Raw genomic sequence first — 26,723 nt, 5'->3', positions numbered from 1 at the left:
ATGCCACCTTTGAGATGAAGAGAGTCAAAGAAAGTGTTACCAGGAAAATAGTAGCACGTAGTGTTTGATTAAGCTAAATCTGAGTTTCTGTTGAGAATAGTATATATGGTTTTGCAAAACCTTGGAGATGGAACTGAACATAGATTGAGTGTGGAACTAAGAACATATTTTCTGAATTATTATAATTACGGCTATTTTGCCTGCTTCAGTTTAGGAGTGCCCCTGTTTAAATGTCATTGGCTATTTACTCATGGATTCTTAGGGCATTGTGAGTGTAAATGTACCAAAAAGTATATGTAGCATAAAGGAATAGAAATTTACACATACCTTTTTCTGGGTGTTGCGGCTTTTCCTCTTTCTGCAATGTCGAAAAACTACTGAGTGTGTGTGTGGGGGGTAGGCAATTTGGTAGAATTAAGTTAGAAAAACCCGGGTTTTTTCCCGTAATATATATATAAACATATATATTATATTATATAGGGTGGGGAAAAGGTGAAAGGGTTGATTTTTTAAAATAGGGAGGGGGAAGGTGGTTGACGGGATGTGGTCCGTTTTGACTATTCGTGGTCGTCATCTGAAACGTGTTCAGATGACGACCACGAATAGTCGAAACGGACCGCACCCCATCAACCACCTTTCCCCTTCCCCCTCCCTATTTTAAAAAATCAACCCTTTCACCTTTTCCCCACCCTATATAATATAATATATATGTTTATATATATTATGGAAAAAAACTCGGGTTTTTCTAACTTAATTCTACCAAATTGCCTACCCCCCCACACACACACTCAGTAGTTTTTCGACATCGCAGAAAGAGGAAAAGCCGCAACACCCAGAAAAAGGTATGTGTAAATTTCTATTCCTTATGCTACATATACTTTTTGGTACATTTACACTCACAATGCCCTAAGAATCCATGAGTAAATAGCCAATGACATTTAAACAGGGGCACTCCTAAACTAAAGCAGGCAAAATAGCCGTAACATGGGAGTTTTCCCAGAAATAATATGCATATTTTCTGAATTTTATGAATCTGAAAATTTAAAATAACATGGAAGAATACGACAGGACAAAGATGATTACACTATATCTAATGGAGAAAGCTATCGCTCTTGATATTTCCAGAGCATTTGACCATGTCAGGCATCCAGGCCTACTAAACAAATTGCCATCCTTCGATCTATATGCCATCCTCTGTGAGTGGGTAGCCAGCTTTCTCTATGGTAGTTCTCTGTGAGTCATGGTAAATGACTCCCTCCCGAGGCTCTGTCCTAACTTACTCTCTTTCTTCTGTACATAAAATGACCTACTCTCAATCACCATTAGTCCTATCCACAGCTTTGCTACTTTTCATTCATCCTACTCATTTGATAAACCATGCAGTACATCCCAATCTTTAAGTATAATCTGTGCCTTAAGCAGTAACCAACAGATCTGCTCACGTTCAGTGCAACCAAAACACAGTCTTGCCTTTTCTCTTGCAAGAGATCTTATTTTGCCTATCTTTACCTTCAGCTTCAGAAATACACAAGTCACTATACAAAATCAGATCTTTCTTCTTGGACCAACATTTACCTACAGTCTCTCCTAGCATAATCACAAAAAGCTTCCTCAGCATTCAAAAAATTAGGCATTCTTTTGTTCAAGATGCTATTTTACACCCTACTACCTCTTAACTGTATATTATCCCAAATCCACTCATGCTTTGAAAGCTTGGGAAGAGTTCAGAAGTAAGGAACTCGTTTACATTGGATTTGAAGGTGCATTGTATTCCTTGGGAAACATATGGAATTGGGAGGCTGTTCTAGAATACAGCAGCAGTAAGGATGAAGGAAGAGGAACTTGTTCTGCAAGTATGGAGTTTGACTGTGAAGAGATGTTAGGTAGTAACTGCACATGTGTTTGGATTTGGTAGGGAGGGAGATGGAGTGGGGGGGGGGGGAACTATTGATGATAGCTCTGATGAACATTTACCATGGAAATATTTAGAGAAGATGCATGCAGTAGATATTAGACGCTTGTGCAAGAGTGGTTGGAGCGAATTGGTAAGAGATGTTGTTAATCAATCTGACTGCTGTCCTCTGTATTGTGTTGAATATTTTTAGGACACTCTTTGGGGCACCTCCCTGGATGCGCATATAGTAGATAGTGCTGTTTCAAGATAAAGTAATGCCTTGAATGAAAGAGGAATCCTAATTTTCAGATGCCAAGGAGGAAGTGGTTGTAATATGTTTATGCCAAGAGAGCCTCAATGTCAAGGTAATCCCAAGGAGAGAGAGATCTCCTCTTTTCTAGAAATTTGGGTATTGTCAAAGTAACCTTGACATCGAGGCTCTCTTGGCATAAACACATTACAACCACTTCCTCCTTGGCATCTGAAAAATTAGGATTCTTCCTTCGTTCAAGGCATTACTTTATCCTCAAACAGCACTATCTATTATATGCGGGCAGCACTATCTACTGCCTGCACATCTGGGAAGGGATCCCAAAGAATTCCCTAAAAATATTCAACACAATACAGAGGACAGCAGTCAAATTGATTAACTACTCATCTCTTACCAATTCACTCAAACCACTCCTGCACAATCGTCTAGTATTTACTGCATGGTAAATACTAGACGCTTTTGTGGGAAATAAGGCAGAACTGTGTTTTGCAGGCATTGAAATTGACAAGGTTATTGAGCCCCATCAAAGAATAGTTTGGATATCAGAATTTAGGCTTTCAGAAGTTATTGCTCTGTGAATTGTGGTGGTTTGTTTGATGCAAGGTTTGTCGAGTGAGGAGGAATGTAGTATACTGCCATTTGCAAAACTGTGTATTGGATTTGAAGTCAACTGGAGCAGATCATTGATGTATAGAAGAAGGAGGATAGTTGAGAATATCCCACAAGGGGTCCCACAAGACAGAATCTTGTTGGACCCCAGCATTAGTTGCATGGTTAGAAGATAGGGAACTGCCAACCATCACATGCAATGTGTGTGATGTTGATGTGAGAAAACTGGTGACCCAGTTGCAGAATTCACAAGACAGACCGAATTATGGAAGTTACTTAATAGGCCCTCATGCCAGATCCAGTCGAAAGCCTTAGAGATATCTTGTGCAACCAATTGGATTCAACAAACTTTTCCATAGTGCTTATTTAGAGGTATGTGACATGTGAGCAGATCCCCTGTTGAATGACATTGGTGAGTTTATTAGGTGAGTACTATCAGGATAGCATAGAAGTTGGCTGTTGATGGTTCTATCCATTACTTTGGAGATGACTGAGGTGAGAAAGATTGAGTGATAGGTTGATTGATGGTAAGGATTTGTTACCCTTCTTGGAAGTAGTTTGGATATGTGCTAATTTCCAGAGTGTAGAGTAGGTGGTGATGGAGTATGAGAAAATAAAGAGGCAATATGGTATAGGAGTCAACTCTGGAGCACAGATTTTCAGGACAATTGAAGGACTGCTATCAGGGCCAGGGGACTTTTTGGTATCCAATTTGGACAAGATTTTTGTGATCACTTCCTAGTGAAAGGTTAGTGGAGGCATTGAGTGTTGGATGTTTGGAATGGTTGGGGGAACAATTAACAAAATCATATCTATGCAGGTATTTGAGGAAAAGTATGATACCAGGAGATCAGCTTTCTCTATGGATGATGATGCAATAGACCCATCTGGTGCAGTGCGAGCAATGTTGGGAAAAGTTGTAGCCAACTGCTTTGGCCAAACACCAAAATGCACAGCTGTTATTTGGGTGTGATGCAGGTTTCTTGCTTGTGGTGCTTTGATCAAGGCCAAAAAATGCCTTGATCAAAAACTTGCCATCATGATTTTCTTATAGCTGTTTTGGACTTTGGTGTAAGCTGTGAGAAAAGTCGTAGTTCTTGATGATGGCCAGGTGCGGTATGTTTGGTTCTTCATTTGTATAGCCTTGACACATCTTTTGTAGAATCAGGACTTACTTAGGGGATGGGACTTTAGAGTGGAGTGAGGAATCAAAGAGTTTCTCACTTTCAAAGAGAGGAAATCAAGGAGCTCTGAATAGATGGTAGCATGGGAAGACCGATATAGACAACATATGAATTTGACAGAGTGGGACAGAGAGATTTTCAGCTAAAGTAGATAATGATCAGGTGCCAAGTTGAATGCTTTCTGGTGTGGTATGTCAGAGCAAACATATGTACAAATGCTGCCATTGTGCTGAAAGGAGTCGAAGAGTGTGTATGATGTTCAGATGAGTAGTGCTTGGAGAGCCTGCAGTTTGGGTGTCTGTTTAGAAAAAGCAGTGAGGGTGGTGCAGACTATAGGGTAGTAAACACTGTTGAGGTTGGAGCAGAGACCATGTATATTTGTAAAGTGGATCTGAAAATCCCTGTGCAATTTGTTGTTGACCAGTCGGTCATATACCCTGTACAGTACTTGATTACAGTACAATACAGTGGTACAGTACAATACCTGTACCACTCAATTTCTGCACTAGAATTCCTCTTTTGTAGTCGATGCACCATGTTTCGTTGGCACTGTAATTTTTCTTCCAGTTGTTTGGAAGTTGTGAGCCTTGTTCGCACCGGGTAAAGGTAAGGTCAGGCTGGGCATGTATACGTGATTGGGAAGAACTTGGTTTGAGATTGTTGACAGCCAGCATTAGTTCTGATGCACTCACCAGTCTGTCGCAGGAAAGTCATCCCATCACTTTTTTTGGTCATAGTCCAAAACAGTGGCATCTGTTGATTTTGTTGCAAGCGAAACTGGATTTTTCCATTAGTTTGGTAATGTCTTCCTTCAGTGTCGCGTTGCTTTTGATGTGGAAGTTGAGGATAATGGCATTATACATATTTCTTTTATTTTTTATTTATTTATTTATTTATTTTTTGGCCTTGATCAAGTCGGGCACCATTCATACAATGAGACTCGGGAGCTGGCTAGCATCGGTGGTGGGTAATTTTTCTTCTAAGCACTGATTGTGGATTTGTTTTAGCTTTTCTTCCGTTAATTTAATTTTGCTGGAGAGTGTTTGGTCAATAGTAGCAAGGCACTGCTCTAATCTTTAAATGCATTTTTCCAAGACCAGGAACTGTTTCACCGAGGGAAGCACAGTGGGCAGAAGAAAGGCTGGTTCTGGTTTACAAGAGATTTATATGCCTATTTGTAAATTTTTATGCATTTAGAATGTGACCATTGGTACAGATATTGCATAGGGGAGCTTTTTTTGGTGTCTGTGACCTCTAGTCTGCAGCTGTGGCACTTGATAGCATCATTAGATTTATCAGTGCTGGACACTTTCACTGCATTGGATATGCCTGACGTACTCTGTCGTCGTTGGGCTTTATTGCTGCCGTTTTTGCTTTTTACGATAGGCATTAGTGGATGTTAATGCCTGTGATCTCTTCGCATACGTCACCCTCTGCTAGAAACATGCACTGTTGCCATTGATATATCCAGGGCTTTTGATCATATTTGGCATCAAGACCTGCTTTGCAAACTGCCTTCCTTCGGTCTACTGACCACCCTCTAACTGGATAACAGATATTAAAATATGGGGTATAGAGTCAAAGAGAATAAAGTTGATATGTTGGACTCCTTTATTTATGATGAATAGATTTTATTTATGGTAAGTGGCCAGTGAGTGAACTAATGTGCTTGTGCAGTAAAGGTTAGCACAGAATCATTAAACAAATTCAAAACAAGATAAGTATTGTTTGAGTTAGAGGGCCTTCTGTGATGATCCCTGGGACTCCCTGGAGCTACTCAAATAATAATTATTATATTCATATATGTATTTAATACAATACATTTAATTTCTTTTTTTACAATGTAGAAATGCCGTAACTAATCAATTTCAGAATTTTTATGTAATTATGTTTTATCCATAAAATAGTCTTTAGATGAAGTTCTAGTGGAAATGGAGACTTGTGAAGATCTCAGGCCTCCATCTCCTGGAAGTGGTCAGCCTAGTTACAGGTGAGTCACTTTATCAGAAGTATTATTTTTGTTGTTTATAAAATGAATACTTATGGGTAATATATGGAGAAAATGCTTTCAACAAAAATTATAACCAATTAATAATTTTTTAGTATATAAATTATTATTAACATCAGCCTAGTTACAGGTGAGTCACTTTATAAGTATAATTTTTGTTATTTATAAAATTAGCACTTAGGGTTGTAATATATGGAGAAAATACTTTAAACAAAAATAGTAACCAATTAGATTTTATAGTATATAATAAATTATTATTATTAATATCAGACCTTCAAGCAGTCAAAAACTCATCACAGGAGACACTGTCACACACAAATCTCATCAAACCATGCCTTAAACTCATTCAGTATACCCACATTCAGAGTTACACTCAGGCAATGCATTCCACTCTCCATGCAAAGAACCTGCTCCTCATTCCTTTGCTCACATCCTCCTTATACAGTTTCCATGGATGGCCATCTCCCATTCTATGAAAACTTTGTTCCACTTAACCCTTACCGACTTAAATGTTTCATTCACATACCCTCTCTTCCTCCTATTCATAAGGCTTTACAAATTGCATTCATTCAATGTCTATCTTCATATCCCACATCTCAATGACAAGTTACTACTTTAGTCAGTCTTCCCGATCCTTTCTAGTATATCTTCATGACCATGAACACAAGTGACCAAATCAGTGCACAGTAATCCATATGAGGCCTGATCAAGGTTTTACACAACAGAACCATAACCTCTTTATTTCTGCGCACCATGGTCCTCCACATCATTACCATTTTATCCAATGCGATGATGTCACAGCTTGTGCAATGTGGCCCTGAATTTCAGGTTCATCTCCTCCACCTCTTTCATAGTATTTTCACCAAGTGAATACTTTGTATCACATCACTGCTTACCAAATTTCAAAACCTTCACTGCAACATTGAAATGACAGTTCCACTTACCTGTCCACTCCTACTCAAGTCATTCTTTAAGGCTATAACATCTGCTTCACTCCCCATTGTTCTACCTAGTTTTGCTACATCTGTAAAAGGTTGCATATCTCCACTTAAAAACTCTCCCAATATCATTAACATACAAGTTGAACAACAGTAACCCCCAAAGACCACTACGGCACAATACCAATGTCTTTCCTCTTTTGAGATACTGCATCCTCATATACAACCTGCTGATACTTGAGTCAGTCACCTGTTCAATTCACTAGTCTGTTATTCAAGCAAATTTTGCTGTTATCAGCCATTTCTGAATCCTAGTTTTCACTAATCTCTCCAATACCTTAACCATCATATATTGGCATATGACTTGCAGCCTCACCCTTATCACCACCTTTTTGCAGTGGAACAATTTTATCTTCTTTCCACTCCATTGTAATAACCTGTACTGTTGTAAAACTTATTAATCAGGTATGCTACTGCAAATTCCTTGGAACATTTCTTAAGACACATGGTGGTATGTCATGAAATCCTATTGCCTTATTGACATCAAGCTTATATACCAAGGAATTTTCTTTGCTTAATTTAATAATTTCTAATTAGGTGTCTATGAAGAACTAAAATTCATTTTACTTATTCCCTAATACTATGTCTACATTTCAATCTGTTCTGCCATAATTAAAATCACACTTCCACATATATCATTTCCTCACAAAATTCCTTCTATAAACATATGATCATCACCATCAATTTCCTGATATATGTACTCTCAAGGGATGTTCAGGATGCTATGACAGCACTACCTGATTAAAGTTACCTTATTATTAATCTCTTATCAACAACTTTCTGCCAAATTAGTCTATTACTTGGTAGCACTCCAATATTGTCATATCTAACATTTCATTCTAAGCCACTTCTGAATCAATCCATCAAGATCTTTACCTTCATCTGGATCTTTCTCTTGCCATCAAACACCTATTTTGCTAACCTTTCTTCTCCCATTCTGTTTAAGTGTCCATAGCACCTTAGATTAGCACTACTCACAAATTCTTGAATGCTAACAATGCCAAGTTCCTTCCTAATGTCTTCATTTTTAATATGATTCTGCCATTGATACCATCTGTTCAGGTCTCTAGTCTTTGATCAAGTGATTTATTTCTAACCTCTCAGATCCATAATTGAAACTGGTTTGAACGCTGTCTTGTGTACTACTAGTTTAGTGTTTTGGCTAATTTCTCTCTTATTCCTTATAAATTTATTCAGCTGCTATTTCCAGATTATGGTTTGCCATTTTCACTAAAAACCATGACTGTATAGCTGAAATATCATACTTGTATAGGTTCTCCATTCAAAATGCAGCTTTCTACATTGCTGGCTATTTTCTTCTATTTCTGAAAATCAACATTTGTATTGTTGATTTTCATATCAAGTTATATGGTGTAGCTGTTATTCAATTTATTTAAAGAATCCTGGAAACTTGCACTGGATGTGTTTAGGAGTATAACATCTTCTGCATAAAGCAAAGAGTTTGATAATGTTTATTTCCAATTCTAATATCAGGTTTAATGCCACTTTCTTTCATCAATGTAATTCATATAAATGATGAATAAAAAGTGATGATGACGATGATGTGCATCCTTGTTTTACACCAATATTTACATCAAACTATGATCCTGTATTTCCTTCAATTCTTACTGTTGACTTACATCTTAAATATAGACTATATATTGCTCTGTAATGTTCCATTTACTCCATGTAATTGTGTTTCGAAAAGCTTTTCAATGAGCACCTTGTCGTTTCTCTACTATTTGTCAGGAAGTGAAATTCTGATCTTGACAACCTCTGTTTGGCCTGAATTAGCTTGTTCTTCTCCCAGGTTCTCATCCGCAGTTTTTCTCAATGTCTTTTCAAGTTCACATGCATAATCCCACCTGGAACACTTTGCAGAGAAATTCCTCTGTAATTTTCAAATTCAACTTTATTCTTTTTTTTTTATTGATGAGAAATATGCAAATTCCCTCTGAGCAATCTCTCTGAATTATGCAGTGTAGCCACTGCAAAAACTTTTATATCCCCATATTTTGAGCATTTTTGGTCAAATATTTATTTGGTATGGTGAATCTAACAGTTATAAAACATGCTGTTGATTTATTGGTTATAACTTCAAGTTTACCCAAAATAAAAATTAAAATTATAGCACACGTAATTTTAAAACAGAAAAGAAAATCAAAAGAGATTGTAATTCTAATAGAAATGAATGACTTAACTAGCAATAAGTCCAGTATAAGTGAGAATATGAAAGAATTTTGGAAGAAGTGAAAGTGAAGTGTGGGAAAGTGAAAATCATGAGTATATTATCTAGGTATGATAGAAGTTAATCAAGAAGAGGTGTGATGGTAAAGTTATTTGCCATCACACCAATTATTGACAAATTTGACACAAATTTGTCAATAATTGACAAATGATTAGGTTGTATGAATCAGGGAAATTGAATTATGATGTGATGAATTATGTGAATCTGTGTGTAAGAGTGACCATGTTATGTAACTGTGTTAATGGTGTGAATGAGCAATATCATTGAAATGATAATGGGGAGAGAACAATTTTGTGTTCATCTAGTTCGGACCTATCAAGCATGTGTAGCAATATCTGCATAAGTAAGGCACTTGATAAGAACAGATCTGTAAGTTGCCCAACCATGTCATGCAGACTACAGAGTGGTATTAAAAAAAAAAAAGAAAGAAAGAAAAGAAAAGAAAAAAAGCATGCAGGTAACTCATTATGCCTGTACACAAATGCTAGGAGAATAAGAAACATAGGGGTAGAGTTTGTAGCATTTTAGTATGTTGGTACCTCAGATTGTAACCATTATTGAGACCTAGCAATCAAAAGCTGATATACCAAGTAGTATCAAATGTCAAGGGTACATTATTTTTAGGAAGGACAGACGGGGAGGAGATGTTGTGGTATAGATATTGGATGACTTGAATGCAGTTTAAGTTGAGACCTACTCCCTCCAGTGGGTGATAGTGATCATGCATTACTCACTTGGGAAGTGGCTAACTTTATGAATGTTCCATTCAGAAAAGGTTACATGCTGAACTACAAAACAGGAAATTATAACCAGTTGAGGAGTTGATCATAACTCTGCTGGATTGTGTGGCATGGTATCAGTTCAGTGGGAAGGAAGGATATTGACAGTGCAAGGGAAGTGTTTAAAAAATATTTAAATGATGCAATATCAGAATGTGTCCCTAAAGTTCAAAGAATAGATAGGGTAGGAGCGAAATGGAAGTATTATCTTATTAAAACCAGAGATTTGTAAGAAAAGGATGATGTGGAAGGAATACCATGTGTATAAAGCTGATGTAAGTTATGAAAATTATAAGGAGCAGGCCAGAATGGAAAGCTGAGTATGAAGAGAACCAGGTCAGTGACAGCCCATGAAATTTTAAGTGGGGGTGCTGCCTAAACAAAAGAATTTAAAAAAAAAAAATTTTTTTTTCCTAATTAGTAACCAATTTATTAATAAATAAATCTACAGATTTATTTAAATTTATTTAATAAATAAATTACAGATTTATTTATTAATAAATTGGTTACTGATTAGGAAAAAAAGAATTTTTAAAAAATTATTTTGTATAGGCAGCACCCCCACTTAAAATTTCATAGGCTGCCACTGCAAGTTTCAGCTATTAAAGACAATCCAAAAGAGTTGCTGTGCTGCAAGTAAAAGAAAGAATGGACATGAAAGAATAACACTTCTGAATGCAGATGGTGTGAAGGTGATAGATGCAGAAGAGATTTTTTAGACTAGTGAGTGCTCACTTTGTTAAACGCTATCAACTTGATATATGCTACATTGTGGTCTCTGCTGCCTGTTAACTGGATGGAGAATCTTGCATCTCCCAAATTTAAGATAACCAGTGGTGTAACACAAGAATTAGTCCTTGGTCCATTATTATTCAATCTATGCATTAATGACTGGATACAATTTGATAGGCGACATACAGCTATTTGATGATGATATAAAGGTAGTCAGGGTTATCAGGAATGCAAGTGATATGCATACTTGCAGAATGATTTGAATAAGCTGGAATTGTGGGCATGTGAAAATGGCTTCAGTTCATGTTAGTAAATATAAAGTCATGCAGTTTAGTGTTGGATGTTCAGGGTCATATTATATTGGTGGGATTATGTTAGAAGAAACTGATCAGGCCAGGGTTCTTGGAGTTTTAGTAGATAGGAAGTTGAAGCTCAAGAACCATATAGTAACTATTGCAAATGCGAGTCAGAGGATAATTACAATGCTGATAGAGGAACCTTGACATGTAAAGACAAGTGTGTCATTTTGCCTCTTTACAAGGTCTTGATAAGACCTCACTTGGACTCAGAGGCATAGCCAGGGAAGGGTGGAGGGGACAGTCTGCCCCGGCCTGCACTTCGAACTTTTGCAGTTAATTCTAAAATACAGTCTCGAGAACTCATTTCCAAATATTGTAATACTACTGCGAATTTTCCTCACAATTGTTGTAAGTGTTGCTAGTTGTGAGAGGAGTTTTTCTAAATAAAATATATTAAGAATTATATTATTATGAAATAGACTTCGCCAATATCATCAATGATTTTGCTAACAGAAAAGCAAGAAAATAAACATAGTGTTTTAATTTATTTCCCTATACGTCATTTTGACTTTTTGTAGCATTTTTGGTATGTATTGAGAGGGGTAGCAAACTCAGGGACTGCCCCGGGTGGCAAAAGCTCTAGCTACACCACTGCTAGGACTGTTGTGAACAGGCCTGTCTCCTGGTTTCCATGCTGATTCTGATACAGTGGTGAGAGCGCAAAAGTTTATGTTAAAATGGAAACATCATCATAATACTAAATATGGATATAGATATATTGCTCTGTTCTGGCCTCATTATTCATCTAATATCCTCTTTTGAGGTCTACTCATGCTTCTCTGCCCAATTGGTTTTATTTTATTAATTATTTAGAATACTGGGATTTGGCTACTCGGTTTACATGTTGTTACAATTCACATCCAATTTTGTTTGTATTTGTTTAGTTTTTCTTCTATTGATTTTATTTTTAGTTCTTTTAAAATATTTTTATTTCTTTATTTATTATTTATTTATTTATTTTTTGTATAATAATGCGTAATTTTAGAATTCTCGTGAATCTCATTTCATTTTTTTCTCTTTGTTTATCTTGTTTATTTATTGCTCAGATTTCACCGCAATATAATAATGTAGGTACTGCTAAAGTATTATATATTCTCAAACATGTTTCTTTTTGTACAATATTTGGGTTGAACATTCTATTTATCAGACCCATAATCTGTATAAATTTTGAAGTTTTTAAATTTTTTTTTTTTTTTTCATCTTCATATGATATTTCAACTTCATATGAAAAACCAAGATAATTAAAAGTATTTATCTGTTATATTATTTTATTATTAATAACTATTTTACTTCTAACTCTCGTGGAAAGGCTTAGACGTTGGTTATGCATTTTCACTATATAATTTAAGGAAATTACAACGCACTAGGATATACATTAAAATAAATTTTAATATATTTCAATATTTCGGCAACGTCACGTTGCCATTTTCAAGAACTTAAGTACAAGACACGTGCACGCAGGCACAACAAAACAGTAAGTGAGGAAGAAGTAGGAAGCTATTATTTCTCCTAAATTCCTGATTGTGCCCTCTAGTGGGCAATACTAGTATTCTTGGGCGATTGGGCTGAAGGTCTTCTGATGTAAGTTTCCCAAATTTGAGGAAGCCAAATTTGTTGAGGTTTGGATCATTTCTTAGGGCTGAAGCTGATTCCATGAAAAGCCTTTCATATCTGTATTTGCTACGGTGTATTATTATTATTATTATTATTATTATTATTATTATTATTATTATTACGGGCAACTCCAGGGAGTCATTAGACTCATCGAGGGAGGCCCCAAATCATATTCATCACAACTATTCGACATTCATACAGTATCTATCATACCTCGCCTTAAACTCATTCACTGTCACAGCATCCACCACAGACTCAGGGAGCGCATTCCACTCATTCACTACTCTAAAAGTAAAGAACCCAGCTCTAACACCTTTACTAACCACACTTTTGCCCAGTTTCCATGGATGTCCCCTAGTCCTCCCACAACCAGCCCTGTTCTCAAAAATATCTTCTGAATTAATTTTATAGAAACCCTTCAGTAATTTGAATGTCTCAATCATATCTCCCCTCCTCCGCCTATCAACCAATTTTTGCAACCCACAAATCCTCAACCTGTTCTCATACGGTTCATTCCACAGACCTGCTATCATCTTGGTCACTCGCCTCTGGATCCTCTCCACCTCCTCCCCATCAAGAAGAAACCTAGGTGACCAAATCTGAGCACAGTAGTCGAGATGAGGTCTTATCAAGGCTCGATACAGAGGAACAATAACCTGCTTGTCTCTGCTTGTCAACGTATTCTTCAGCAACCAAGTGATTTGATGAGCTGATTTGGCCACTTTTGCAATGTGTCCCCTAAATTTCAATTCCTTATCCACCAACACTCCTAAATCTCGTGCCTCATCAATTTCCTGGAGCACGGTTCCACCAATGCAGTAAACTGCCTCCCATCTTTTCACCCCAAAATGCATAACCTTACATTTTGCCACATTAAATTGACATCCATTCTCCCTAGCCCAGACCTCCAATCTATCCAAATCATCCTGCAAAATTTTGACGTCATCTGCATTCACTATTGCCCTACCCAACTTCGCATCATCAGCAAACAAATGAACTGTTCCTCTCAGATCCTTTCCTATATCATTTATGAACAAATTAAACAGCAGTGGTCCAAGAACAGATCCTTGTGGTACACCACTAGTCACAGGCCGTCTTGTGGACTCTACTCCTGAGTAAACCACTCTCTGATATCTCTCCGTCAACCACCCTCCTATCCATCTCACCAACCCTATGTCCATTCCCATATGCTGCAATTTACTGATTAGAATTCCATGTGGTATCCTGTCAAAGGCCTTAGCAAGGTCCAGCAGAATCACTGTAAACCCATTACCCTTATCCAGTTCAGCCGTCACCGTGTTATAATACGTGAGCAAGTTACTGAGGCATGACCTACCCTTCACAAAACCATGCTGTCCCCGATACAGTATCCCATTTTCTTCTATCCAATCTTGTATTTTCCTCTTGACTATTTTCTCTAAGACCTTGATAATGATTCCTGTTATGCTGATTGGCCGGTAATTTTCAACAGCAGCCTTGGAACCACCTTTGTGCAGTGGAACTATTTTCCCCTCTTTCCACCCCCTTGGGACTGACCCAGTCCTGAGGCTCAAATTAAACATAATGGTCAAGGGCACTGACAATTCTTTGGCCGCTTCACGTACGACACGAGCTGGTATACCATCCAATCCCACAGATGTATTGACATTGAGGTTCTGTAATAGACTAGTTACCTCTACCTCATTCATCACAATTCCAGTATAAGCTGTTGGTTCCTCCATTTCCGCAAAGCCACCACCTGGATGATATACTCTTGCAAAGTGTTCGCTCAGTAATTCCACAACATCGACTGATTCAGTTACCTCCCTACCCTCAGCATTTTTTAAGATCATTCTACCATGAGCATTTTTCCTTTTACTTGCAACATATTGAAAAAACTGTTTGGGATTCTCTTTAGCCTGCATGGCCAATTTCCTTTCGTAATCTGCTTTTGCTTTTCTTACCACCCTTGTTACCATCCTGGCCTGAGCTTTATACTGTTCATGCACCTGATGGTCACCCTTCTCCTTAAATTCCCTCCACAATTGTTTCTTTTTTTGCAGCTCAAGCTTAATAGTGTTATTCATCCATTTAACCCCTACCTGATTTATTATTCGGACTCTTGGTATACAGTCAACCATTGCCTCCTGCAAACAGTTCTTGACCACCTCCCATGCACCATCAACATCCAGCCCTTGCAGTTTTACATGCCATGGCATTGAGCCAAGCACACACCTAAGCTTGTCATACTTACCAGCCCGGTAATTCCACATATACCCTGTCTTAATTGTAAATTCGACTCCTTTAGCCACCTCCCAAGTCATGACCTTATGGTCACTCTCACCAATTGGTGGCAACAAGGTCATGTTCGTTACAGCCACATTCTCAGTTGCAATTACTAGGTCCAGCACTCTCTGCCCCCATTATCCTGGCTTTCTTCCACCGTATTCTATGGCAGGTATCCAGCACATGGTCAGCAAGACCAGAGTGGCTGTATTGGTGAAACCGGATGTAGTCCTTGTGTTCTCAAATTCTGATATTTGCTCTCCTGCCTGTTTGGCCAAAGTAGGACAGCTTACAGCTGCAAGGGACCTGGTATGCACTAGGTAGGTCAAGGCGGGGAGGTTGGTCTTTAGTAGAGCAGATAAGGGATGCCAATTTTTTATATGGTCTCTAACAAGAAGTTAAGTTATGTTTTTTTTAGATTTTTGTGATTTTTTCCGAGGTGCCTCGGATGTAGGGTATGGTGATGGATTTAGAGTAATCCTTGTTGTGAGGGGGGGGGGGGAAGGTTGTGGTTTACTGGTTTCAATATTTTTTGTATTTTTTTGATGATCCTCTTATGTGTAACCTACTGATAGGTTATAGTATAAGGGATTCTCAAATTCTAGGTTATAGTCTAAGGTAGTGTTGGAGAACCTTTTTATGTCCGAGTGCCAAAAGTTTACAAATCGAGTTGCTGACGTGCCGGCGGCTGCCAAAAATTTACAAATCAAATAACTAATTAATACAACACTAATTAATTAGCATTAATTAATACGAAATTAATCGTAGAATTTTATTTAGACAAGTTTAAAAATTAATCGTAGAATTTCATAAAAATGAACTCATAATTTGACATACACATTGTCGTATACAAATCAATATCAACCTATTATCAATTTATTAATTTATCAATATATATCAATTTATTAATGAGATTTTTGCTGTTGTACATTAGATGCCAAATGCTTTATATCAGGTTCATATTTTGTTACTTTTAGTAATACACACATGGAACTAGATTCATCAGTCATTCTATTTCGTAAACTGTCTTTTATAAAATTCATTTTGAAAAATAATGAGTCACAAGGAGTAGAGGAGAAAATTGATAATATAGCCATCGCTAGTTTTTTTAAACAACGAAAGGTTTCCGGAATGGCATTCCAAGTTCTCAATATTTTCTCTTATGCATTCTTTTTAATTGTGCCCAATAATCGATAATTTTCCATTATTTCCAAGTCATTTCTCAAATCGACAAACTTTTGTTTCCATATAGAACTAGATTGAAAATCGATTAGTTGCATTTCTATATCTTCCAAATTCAGCCACTCAAATCTCCAAATTGAGTTTATCTGTTGATGTTGTGTCCAGATGCAAAATAAATTTTGATGTCTCTGCAAATTGCCTGAACTGTGTAAATCTTGAAGAAAATTCGTTGACTATCGATTGAATAACTGTAGAAAACTCTTTTGTCAATTTAACTTGATCTGTTTTTTCATGGAATTCTAGATCTGCAAGGAATTTTTTTGTATTTGGAAAATATCGGAGGGTATTGGAAATAACGTCATGATTTAAAATTGGTAATTTTGCTAAACTAACGTAAGTATTAATATTATATAAATGAAGTGGATATTAAATCCAACATTATTTCAAAGCCGACTACAGTAACTATAGAATTTTCATGGGAAATTTGACCAGCGAACTTATGGGAATACACTCGCCGCCATACTACCAGTTGCTCTAGCGGCTAGGGCAACTTGTAGTATGGCGGCGAGTGTATTCCCATAAGATCTCTGGTCAAATTTGCATGAAACATCTATAGTTTCTGTAGTTGGCTTTGAAATAATGTTGGATTTATTATCCACTTAATTTATATAACTTTGGATCACCGATGTGAAGCCTTTTGGCTGTTTATTTTAGTAAATGAGTATTAATAATTAATTATGGCATAATCATAAAGAGTATTAATGCACTTAATGTATACGATGTAGCATGTTGACAGATATAAAAGTACGCATTTAAATTAGTTATCAATCACAGGGCTAATGCTACAATATTGTAGTTTCCTCAGGCCAACATCGTTAAATTAACTTCTGGTAAGTTTCATTGACATATCCCATTCTGATCACCAAAAATTATAATATTATTCAGTATAAAATTGATTATTGTATTATTAAATTGATTTTAATGATGTTGGTGTGAAAAAAAAAACGGTAGTGAGAAAAATATTTAAGCATTGTAACTCACCATAGAAGTCAGCGGAGCAGGGGAAGCAGCAGAAGGATGTCGACTTGTCAGCGAACGCTTACCATCAAATATAACTTGCCCTCGTGTATAACTGGCACCCCTGATTTCACTTTACGAAAAAAGACATTTAAAGGTTTTGCATATATACATCCCACACAAAAAACAGCACGCCCTCCCAACAGCCATTATATACTGTAGATGCAAGAAGAAAAAAAATAGTTTTATTGTATCCCTGAATAAGATACAGAGGCTTTTGCAGTCTGTGTAATATATTTCTCAACAAATAGTGCAATTAGAGACAGCTGGAATAAAAATGGCACTAACTAATGAATCACATGTATCTCTCTCACAGAAACTACACTGTATAGGCAAGCAAAACCATATGTTGCACCGGAAACACAGTATCTAACTAAAACTATTGTCCAATTTTTCAATTAAATGAAATGTGTTTGTTTATTACATTTGAAATTCTTGATGTCATTATGACAGATCACAAAGGCTAACTTCAAATAAAATTCTATCACGAATTGAAACATGCCATATAATGCTTGTGTGAGTTACTCTTCCAGCTCCAACGCAAACAAGCAGCAATAAAAATCAACCGAGGGTCGAAACTTTGTGTGAGTTGAGCCCGCCGGTAATGAGAAGTTCTGTTGGAACGATAAACGACACCTGATCATGAATGTTTTAAAACTAAGAAATATATAGTGAATGTTGTTATGACAGTTGCAGATGTTATGGAATTCGGTTGAAGAGAATTAACATTTCGACTCAAAAATTGTCGGTTCCATTTGTCTTTGGGTCGTGTGATCTTTTGTTAATACCGCACCAATCAAATTCATGTCTTCATAGCTGCTCTCTCCTGTAAAACAAAATTTAATTTGTATGTATTGTAACAATTAAAAAAAAAAAAGGTGGAATAATTTATAAGTGTATAAAAGGATATCATATGTAAATCATTGACGTTCCAGCAAAATTTTCCGGCATGCCATAGGTTCATCACCACTGGTCTAAGGGAATTGTTACATTTCTAATGTAATAAAAGTAATACAAGATTTATATATATATATATATTAGTAATACTTTCATAATATTTCAGATTAAAAATATCATTGTTAAAAATATTTTGTAAAGAGATTGGAGTTAAAAAATATATATTTTTTTGTTCTTTAATTTATTTACTCTAGTTCTGGAGGAAAGTATGGATTCTCAGATCGTGTAATAGATGGTATGACTGTTGTAGTGAATTCAGTTCTAATTAATTTCCGTTCTCCAGCCTTTCAGGCATCATTTCAGGTAAACTATTAGGTTTGTGCCAGTCTTCAGTAATGTTTCTTTAGAAATAGCCTTTCAAAAGTTAATTCCAACATCTGAGCTTAATATTAAATTAATAATAATAAAAGAAAAATATTGCTTACACCATTTGTTACAGTTGTCCCGAATAGTTCTGGAAAGCTACAGCCCTGATTGGAAAAAACGTGATTTGCGATTGTCAAGAATAAAGGATCCAGAACGTGGAGAAGTTTTGTTATTCAAGAGGCTTGAATGGCAAGTTCTTCGGATTGAAGCCAAATCTAGAGAAAATGATAATGTCAAGTCTTGTGTTCCACTGACACCATTGCGCCTTATCACTAACCAAGCTTGTTGCAAAATTACAATCAAAAAGAAACTAGTTGGTAAGAAACATTCTAGATTATTGAGTAGTGTTTCTTTTTGTTCTAATTTATAATAATTTCAAATTAGTCATTTAAAGAAAAATCTTCTAAGAGACTATCACATGTCGGTTTGCCTACTTATTGAAAAAGTGGTCATTTATCCTTTATATAGAATGCTATGCTCTTTAACTTAACTTTTTGGAACATGAACTTCTTATTTTCAGAACATGAAAGTATGAAATTTCTTATATTCTGAGAATCTTTAATTCTCAAAAAAGTTTACCCTTCTATGCACTCACTTCATCATTCCTTTTCTCCAACTCCAGCTTAGATAACCATGGTGCAATACCAAGAGCATCTCACTCTGTGCCTCCTCTAGTCTTACATCAGGGAGAAATCAGAACAATCTTGAATAGCCTGACACCAAAAACTGTACCTGTTTCACTAATGTACCTGTATTACATTAGCACTAAGTGGGGCTAAGCAGTTTTTTTTTAAATTAATTTTTTTACAGAATCTGAAAAATGTCAAGTCTTGTGCTCCACTAACACCACGGCACCTTATAACTAACCAAGCTTTGGTTAGCGATAAGGCTCTAGAAAAAGAGCATGTCACACCTCCATAAGCAGGGATGAACATTTCACACTGACAATGAAATTCTTCTCCCACGAAAATAGAATAGAAATGGAAAGGATACGGTGTTTTTCATGATGACAGAAAGGAGAAGGAGGGAGGGTAAGTGCTGTTGATGATAACAGAGGAATTATGTCCACATAAGGTAGACATCATCATCATCATCAAATTCCTGCCTTGTACCCTCAAGGGGCAATAGTACTACATGATATTACATCATTACTATCTTCCTATCTGCAATTTTCCTCCAAATCAATCTGTTACTTGTCAAGATCCAACATTATCAGATCTTATATTTCTGTCTTCTAAGGCATTTTTTACTGTATCAATTCACCTATATCTTGATCGTCCTCTAGGTCATTTTCCTGCCAAACTTGCAGAGAACACTTGTTTTGGTAATCTTTCCTCACTCATTCTGTTTAAGTGACCATACTACCTGAGATTAGCTCTGCTAATGCATTCCTGGATGCTGACAAGTTCAAGTTCTTTCCTTATATCCTCGTTTTTAATATGATATTGCAATTGCTTCCATCTTTTCTGCCCCTAATCTTTCTCAGGACTCTCATATCTGCTGTCTCTAGTCTTTGGTCAAGTGTTTTACTTCTGACTAATTTCTCTCTTATTCCATATGAATTTATTCAGTTGAGTTCCTACCATGCCAGCTTTGTTGATTCTGTTGTCTATTTCCATATTTAATTTACCATCTTCACTAAAAATCATGCCTAAGTAGTTGAAATGTTTCGCTTGTTCCACAGGTTCTCCATTCACAATGCATTTGACATTTTCAATGCTTCTGCCTATTTTCATTATCTTTATCTTGTTATTGCTGACCTTCATATCATATCTGTTACAACAGTTATTCAATTTAGTCAGAGAATCTTGCAGACTTGTAGCAGATTTATTTAGAAGTATAACATTGTCTGCATAAAGCAAAGAGCTGACATTAACATCTCATTTTCATATCAGGTTTAATACCACTTTCCTTCATAATGTGATCCACATAGATAATAAATAACACAAGGGATAATGTGCATACTTGTCTGACACCAGATTTAACATCAAAACATCTTCTTGTACTTCCTTCAGTTCTAACTGCTGACTTACAACTCAAATAAAGACTAAGTATTGCTTGATATAATGCCCCATTCACACCATATAATAGTGTTTTGAATAACTTCTCTCTTGGCACCTTGTCATATGCATTTTCCAGATCTGCAAAACTTAAATACAGATCTCTGTTATATTCCCATGCTTTCTCGACTATTTGTCGTAAAGTGAAGACCTGATCCTGACAGCCTCTATTTGGCCTGAATCCAGCTTGTTCTTCACCAAGCTTTTCTTCCACAATTCTTCTCAACCGTTTCTCAAGTATACTTGCATAGATCTTGCCAGGAACACTCAGTAGGGAAATACATCTGTAATTCTCACATTCAGTTTTATTTCCCTTTTTATATATGGGTACTATGAGAGCTCTACTCCAATCATCAGGAATTTGTCCCTCTGACCAGGCCTTTTGAACTATGCAGTGCAGCCACTGTAAGACTTTTATACCTCCATACTTGAGCATTTCTGGTTTGATATCATCTACTCCAACTGCCTTTACACATTTCAAGCCTTTGATGGCTTTTTCTACTTCAAGTATGGATATGTATTCCTGACTGTATGCCTGTTGAGTGTTTTTTATCACTGTGCTATCACTGCTTGTTTCATTTAGCAATTTTTTGAAGTAATTACTCTATACTTCAAGGATATCTTTTTTCTCCAGTTTTCATGTCACCTTTATCATTTCTAATTCCTTTTACAACACTCTTTCCTCCGTTTCTGAGCTTCTTCAACAACCTCAAGAATATCTTGCCACCTTCTTGACATTTTTTTTTTTGTTCTTACCGAAGTCTTCCCGTGACTTTTATTTAGCTAGTTTTACACAGTGTTTAGCTTTCTTACGTTTGTCTCTAAGAGCACAAGCTGACTTATTTGACAGGAACTTTTGATATGTTTTCTTCTTTTCCTTCACTGCCTCTTTAACTTCCTGTGTCCACCATGGAGTTATAATTTTTCTATCCTTGCAGAAAACTTCACCACATGCCTCTCTGGCTGAATCAATCAGGGTTTTCTTCAAGGCTTACCACTGAATCTCCAAGGTTTGGTTCCTGTTCTCAAGCTCTTTCATTTTTTCTTCAATAATCTTTGTGTATTTTAGTCTACAGTTCACATCTGAGAGCTTCTCAACTTTTATTCGCTTTAAAAGTTTCTTATATGTTCTTTTCAAAATGAAATTCAATTTTATCCTACTCGAGACTAAATAGTAATCACTTCCAATTTCAAATCCTCTGTTCACTCTGGTGTCCTGCACCAGGGAGAAAACATCACTATTGACAATAACATAGTCAATGAGGCTTTTCTTATTCCTTGCCTCTTCTTTCCATGTGAATTTGTGCACATTTTTATGTTGGAACATGGTGATAATAATAACCAGTCCATGTCCTGAGCAGAAATCCAACAGGTATTTGCCATTATTGAAGGAGGGAAATAGGGGCAATGGTTTTGAGGTAAGGTAGTGGCCTACAGCAACATCCAACTAAATATCTCTTACTATCAACCCCCACATCACAATACACTGCCTCAAAACCATGTGTCCTATTTCCCTCCTTGAATAATGGCAAATACCTGTTTTATTGGTTATGCGGGTGGTGATGAAGAAATGTATAAGCAGCTTTGGTTAGTGGACAAGTAAAAGGTGATTATTACGGGTGATTTTAATTATGGTGGTATAGATTGGAATAAAGAAATAGCATTGGGCGAAATATCTTGAAAGAGGAATGGCTATTTAATTTGTATATTAATGATATTGGAATAGGTTTAACTGGTGATATACAATTGTTTGCAGATAATGCAAACTGGGGAGAGTGATGAGGAATTAAGCAGATGTTACCTTACCGGAGGACTTGAATAGATTGTATGAGTGGGCAACAGTATTGAACTGTCAATTCAGTGTTGTCAAAACTAAAGTTCTGAAATTTGGTAGACAACAATGGAATGCAAAGTATATATTTGCAGGTAAATTTTGAGGCAGTTGAGGAGATTAGAGATCTTGGAGTGGTGGTGGTGGATAAGGATCTGAAATTCAGAGGTCACAAATGCAGAAGTTGTGAACACTTCACAACTTGTGCAGTGATTAGGATTAACTTGTAGAAATAAAGAGATTTCCAACTTGTATATGTCCTTGATTAGGCCTCCTGTGGATTATTGTGCACAGATTTGGTCTCCTGGTTTTCATGGTGATGAGGATATGTTGGAAAGAGTCCAGAAAAGTCTGACTAAGGTATTTGGGATATGAGGACAGATTGAGGAATGTAGTTTGCAAAGCCTTATGGGTAAGAAGAAGAGAGGGAATATAATTGAGACATTTAACTTGGTAAAGGGTTGTTACCAGGTTAATGCAAAAGAAATTTGCCATATGAAATTGGTAGAACAAGGGGACATGCTTGGAAATTGTATAAGGAAGGTGCGACCAGGAACAAATGGAGTAGGTTCTTTGCATGGAGAGTGGTTTGTCAGTGGAATGCATTGCCTGACATTGTGGTGAATGCAGATACATTAAATGAGCTTAAAGCATGGTTTGATGGGTTTTGTATATAACAGTGTTTGCCTCTGCCTATGAGTCTCCATGGAGATCTGGTTTTAATAATAATAGTAAACACAATCACAAATATCCATTTTCACAGTGGACTGCAATCTGTTGGTTGAAGAGCAGATATACTAACCCCTTGACCAACCAGGCTGTGAGTTATCACTCATTTTGTATCATCTTTGTATCTTTCCAACTTGTACATCATCTGCTGTACAACATGGAAGCAAGTGCCTGTATTCTTCCCATTCCAAAAAAGGATGATAAGAATAAGTCATCAAATTATACTCCCGCTGCTTAGCCATCTAAAGAACTGTCATCTGATTAGTGACAAGCCATATAGATTCTGCTTCCCTTGATCTACAACAGGTTACCTAGCCATTATCCCTGAAAGCTTCTCAATTTTAATTCTTTTTAGAATTTCCTTACATTTTTTTTTCAATATTATGTTCGTTTTTTCTTACTCAAAACTAAATAATCACCTGTTATTTATTTGTTCTCTTCGTATTTATCTATTAATTTATGATTAATAGATAAATATGAAGAGAACATAAATAAGATTCATTGTCTCCAGTTTCCTATTTTAAAATTTGCCAGCATCACTCTCCTTAAATTACTACTCAAGAAGTTTACATTAAGTGTTGAATGCTATAGCTACACCTATCTTTCCTTGATCACTGTTGTCTGAATGTAACAAAATATTTGTCTTCTTACTCAGTAACTGTAACTGTGACACGACACTTTTCTAATTCTTCTACCAGTTCACTGCTTTTCCATTGATACCTCTTACTTTTCTAATTCTTCTACCAGTTCACTGCTTTTCCATTGATACCTCTTACATTAAGGATCTTATTCAACATACCAAAAATTATAGTTGACTTTCACTAGAGCAGATTTATAGAGACCATTTGAAACTCTTGTTATATTAAATTTTCATTAAAGTAGCATCAATGCTAATGCAGCTTTAAGGGCTTGGACTTTTCAATTATTTGATAGAGCGAGAAAGTTGACAAGAATAGTGTTGAGAGTTCACTATAATTCATGTAGAAGTTTATGGAACATAAACTTCTACTAGAACAGAAACTATAGACATTTCGCTATCTTTAGCTATCATTATCAGAGACAATTTAACTGCACAATCAGTGAAGACAAACTGTAATGACCTTAATAACAAGGACTGTCATGTGTGTGGAGGATGACAGTGACCTTTCTTGGCAATTCCTGTTAATGCTGATGGGTAGATAGGACATTGCACTAAAATCCATTTAAAATCATACCATCTGTTTTGTAGCAGTTAACCAGTGTTAACTGCTACAGAACAGATGATTAAACTGCTACAGAATTGTTCCTGGAAGCAGCACAAGTTGTAGAACTTGTGCTGCTTTCAGGAACAATTCCTACAGTTTAAACCAGTATTTGTAAAGTAGCCCTGGTTTTCTTCCATCTTATGAAGTGGCCTTTCTCTATGGCATGTTGAGATAGTTTTTAGTTCTCTATTCTAGTCATTTTTTCCTGACCATAGTAGTTCATCCTGTCTGTCCGAAATATTGAGTTCCACATTAGCAGGGGATGCTGTAGACACCTGGGAAGGAGAGAGAGAGGATCCAGGTGATCCTTAATTTGTTTTGGGTGGTAGAAATTTTGTTTAGAGATTTGTATATAGTTCTGATTTTGTGTTGTTTCAGGATGGAGCTCAGTTTATCTATTGTGCCTTTGATGTAGATAAAGATATAGTGTATGTATCGTCTGTTTCGGGAGAGGGATTTGTTGTTCTTTTTAAGGAGTTTGGCCAGGTTTTTTTTTCTTGTATCCATTTTGTTGGAATGATGTGAGTAGAGCTGTTGTTCCAGGTGCAGAACTTGTCCTGATGACAAAATTTGCTCTGTGCTGGAGGCTAAGGTTTTGTAAATGCCAAGTTTTTGGGCAGGATAGTGGTGTGAAGTGGAATGTAGTATCTTCTCAATTTTCAAACTTCCTGTGTGTGGGGGGGGGCATCATAAACTGAACAAATGAGGGACCCCATATGCTTGCCTTGTAACTAAAGTATCCAAGAAAGCAAGAGCTCCTTTTTCTTTTTCCACAGTGAAACTAATTCAAGGATGGATATTATCAAGGAAATGTACAAAATTAGACAGAGCCTGTGGGTCATGCGGCCAAATTGCAAAGACATCATCTGTATATCTCAACCATACTTTGAGTTTGGGGGAAGGCAGAATTAAGTGCCAAAGATTCAAATGATTCAATGTATAAGTTTTCAGTTAGGAGGGGGGGGGGGAGTGGAAGTGGGAAGCCCATTGCTACACCTTTAAGTAAACCTGCTAAAGGTGGTGCCTACGAATAAGTAATGTTAAACTTGTGCTCCCACATATTATTGTAATTGTAAGTGTTTTTTGTGCAAAATAAGCAGCAAACGGAAAAGTAACAGAAGGTACTAAGCAGCTGATTACTTCGGTACAACTCGTAATTACCAATAGTCCATTAAATCTGCTATATTTTGCAACTAAAAAGCAGCCACGTGAAAGCACTATGCCTACCGTGTGAAGTAAAGATGGCAGTAACAAAGGCCAACAACAGAAGATTACCTTGAGTCTCGTCAGCATAGCGTCTCCGATCACCAACAAACTGAATAACATTATGAAGTTCTGCAGCTGTGAAACCGAAGTCAAAGAAAGGAAAAAAGGTATATTGTGCGATTTCTGTTGCAACTGGCTACATATTTCCTGTGCGAAAATAAATGAATCGGTGGCACAAGCTTTTTGCCGATCTAAACCAGCCCTACTTCTGTATGACGTGCCTCCCTTCTGTAAAACAAATACTAAACCTAGGCAAAAGAGTCAATAACCTCGAGCAACAGCTCAATACTGTGATCGATATCTTCTCCAAAATTAGAAAGTTGGAAACCAAGCTCGAGATGCTCAATGACCAGCGCCCAATCGCAAATGCACCCATGCTGCTAACAAACTTCGTGAACTAATCACATCATCAGTACACGAGTCGCTCGAGGCCAAAAATAGGAAACTCAATGCTGTTATCCTGAACTTTCCGACGGAAAACAGTAAATCCTTAAAAGAAGACGTCGGCAAACTTGCAGAAGAATGCAATTTCATTCCCAGAAATATCGTCAAATGCTATCCTATCGGACCCATAAACAAAAGAAAGAATGGAATGAACTTTCCACGTCTCATGAAAGTGACCTGCGACTCACCAATAAACACAACCAAATTTATAACAGCGATAAACAACAAGCTAAAGGACACTTGCCCCCCCAGTCGCGCATATGTGCTCAACCTGATTTAACCTTTGCCCAGAGAGCACAAAGACGCCAACTCCGAAGACAACTAGAAGAAAAACACCAAAATGGAGACAACAATTGGGTGATAGATTACAAACAATCCAAACTTGTACAAAAATCAAGTGATGCCACTAGCATCCACCAAGGACACCAGTACGCAGGCACTGCATAGGAAACATGCAAGACCCTTGGAGTGAAATCCATGCCCCATAGAACCTTGCATATCCACTTCACCAACATCCGTGGCCTCAACTCCAATCTTAATAGCATCCGCTACCACCTGTAGTCCACCAAATCCCACCTACTCTTTTTAACAGAAACTCAAATCTCA

At 36.8% G+C, this 26,723-nt stretch overlaps 1 protein-coding gene across 1 annotated transcript in view; it reads left to right on the top strand.

Moving 5' to 3' along the window:
• The window catches only part of LOC150105975 (bridge-like lipid transfer protein family member 3B), a 315,418-nt gene that overhangs the window by 85,441 nt on the left and 203,254 nt on the right, over nucleotides 1–26,723 (top strand). The window contains exons 4-6 of the mRNA XM_090393732.1: nucleotides 5,866–5,948; nucleotides 18,372–18,480; nucleotides 18,617–18,860. Coding sequence (XP_090249858.1) covers nucleotides 5,866–5,948; nucleotides 18,372–18,480; nucleotides 18,617–18,860 — 436 coding nt within the window. The remainder of the gene's footprint in view (nucleotides 1–5,865; nucleotides 5,949–18,371; nucleotides 18,481–18,616; nucleotides 18,861–26,723) is intronic.

Source organism: Typopeltis vanoorti, chromosome 6, assembly GCF_054136105.1.
Source record: "Typopeltis vanoorti isolate ZY-2024b chromosome 6, IOZ_Tvanoo_1.0, whole genome shotgun sequence".
Classification (NCBI taxonomy): domain Eukaryota; kingdom Metazoa; phylum Arthropoda; class Arachnida; order Uropygi; family Thelyphonidae; genus Typopeltis; species Typopeltis vanoorti.
This window is presented reverse-complemented; position numbering and strand designations above follow the sequence as displayed.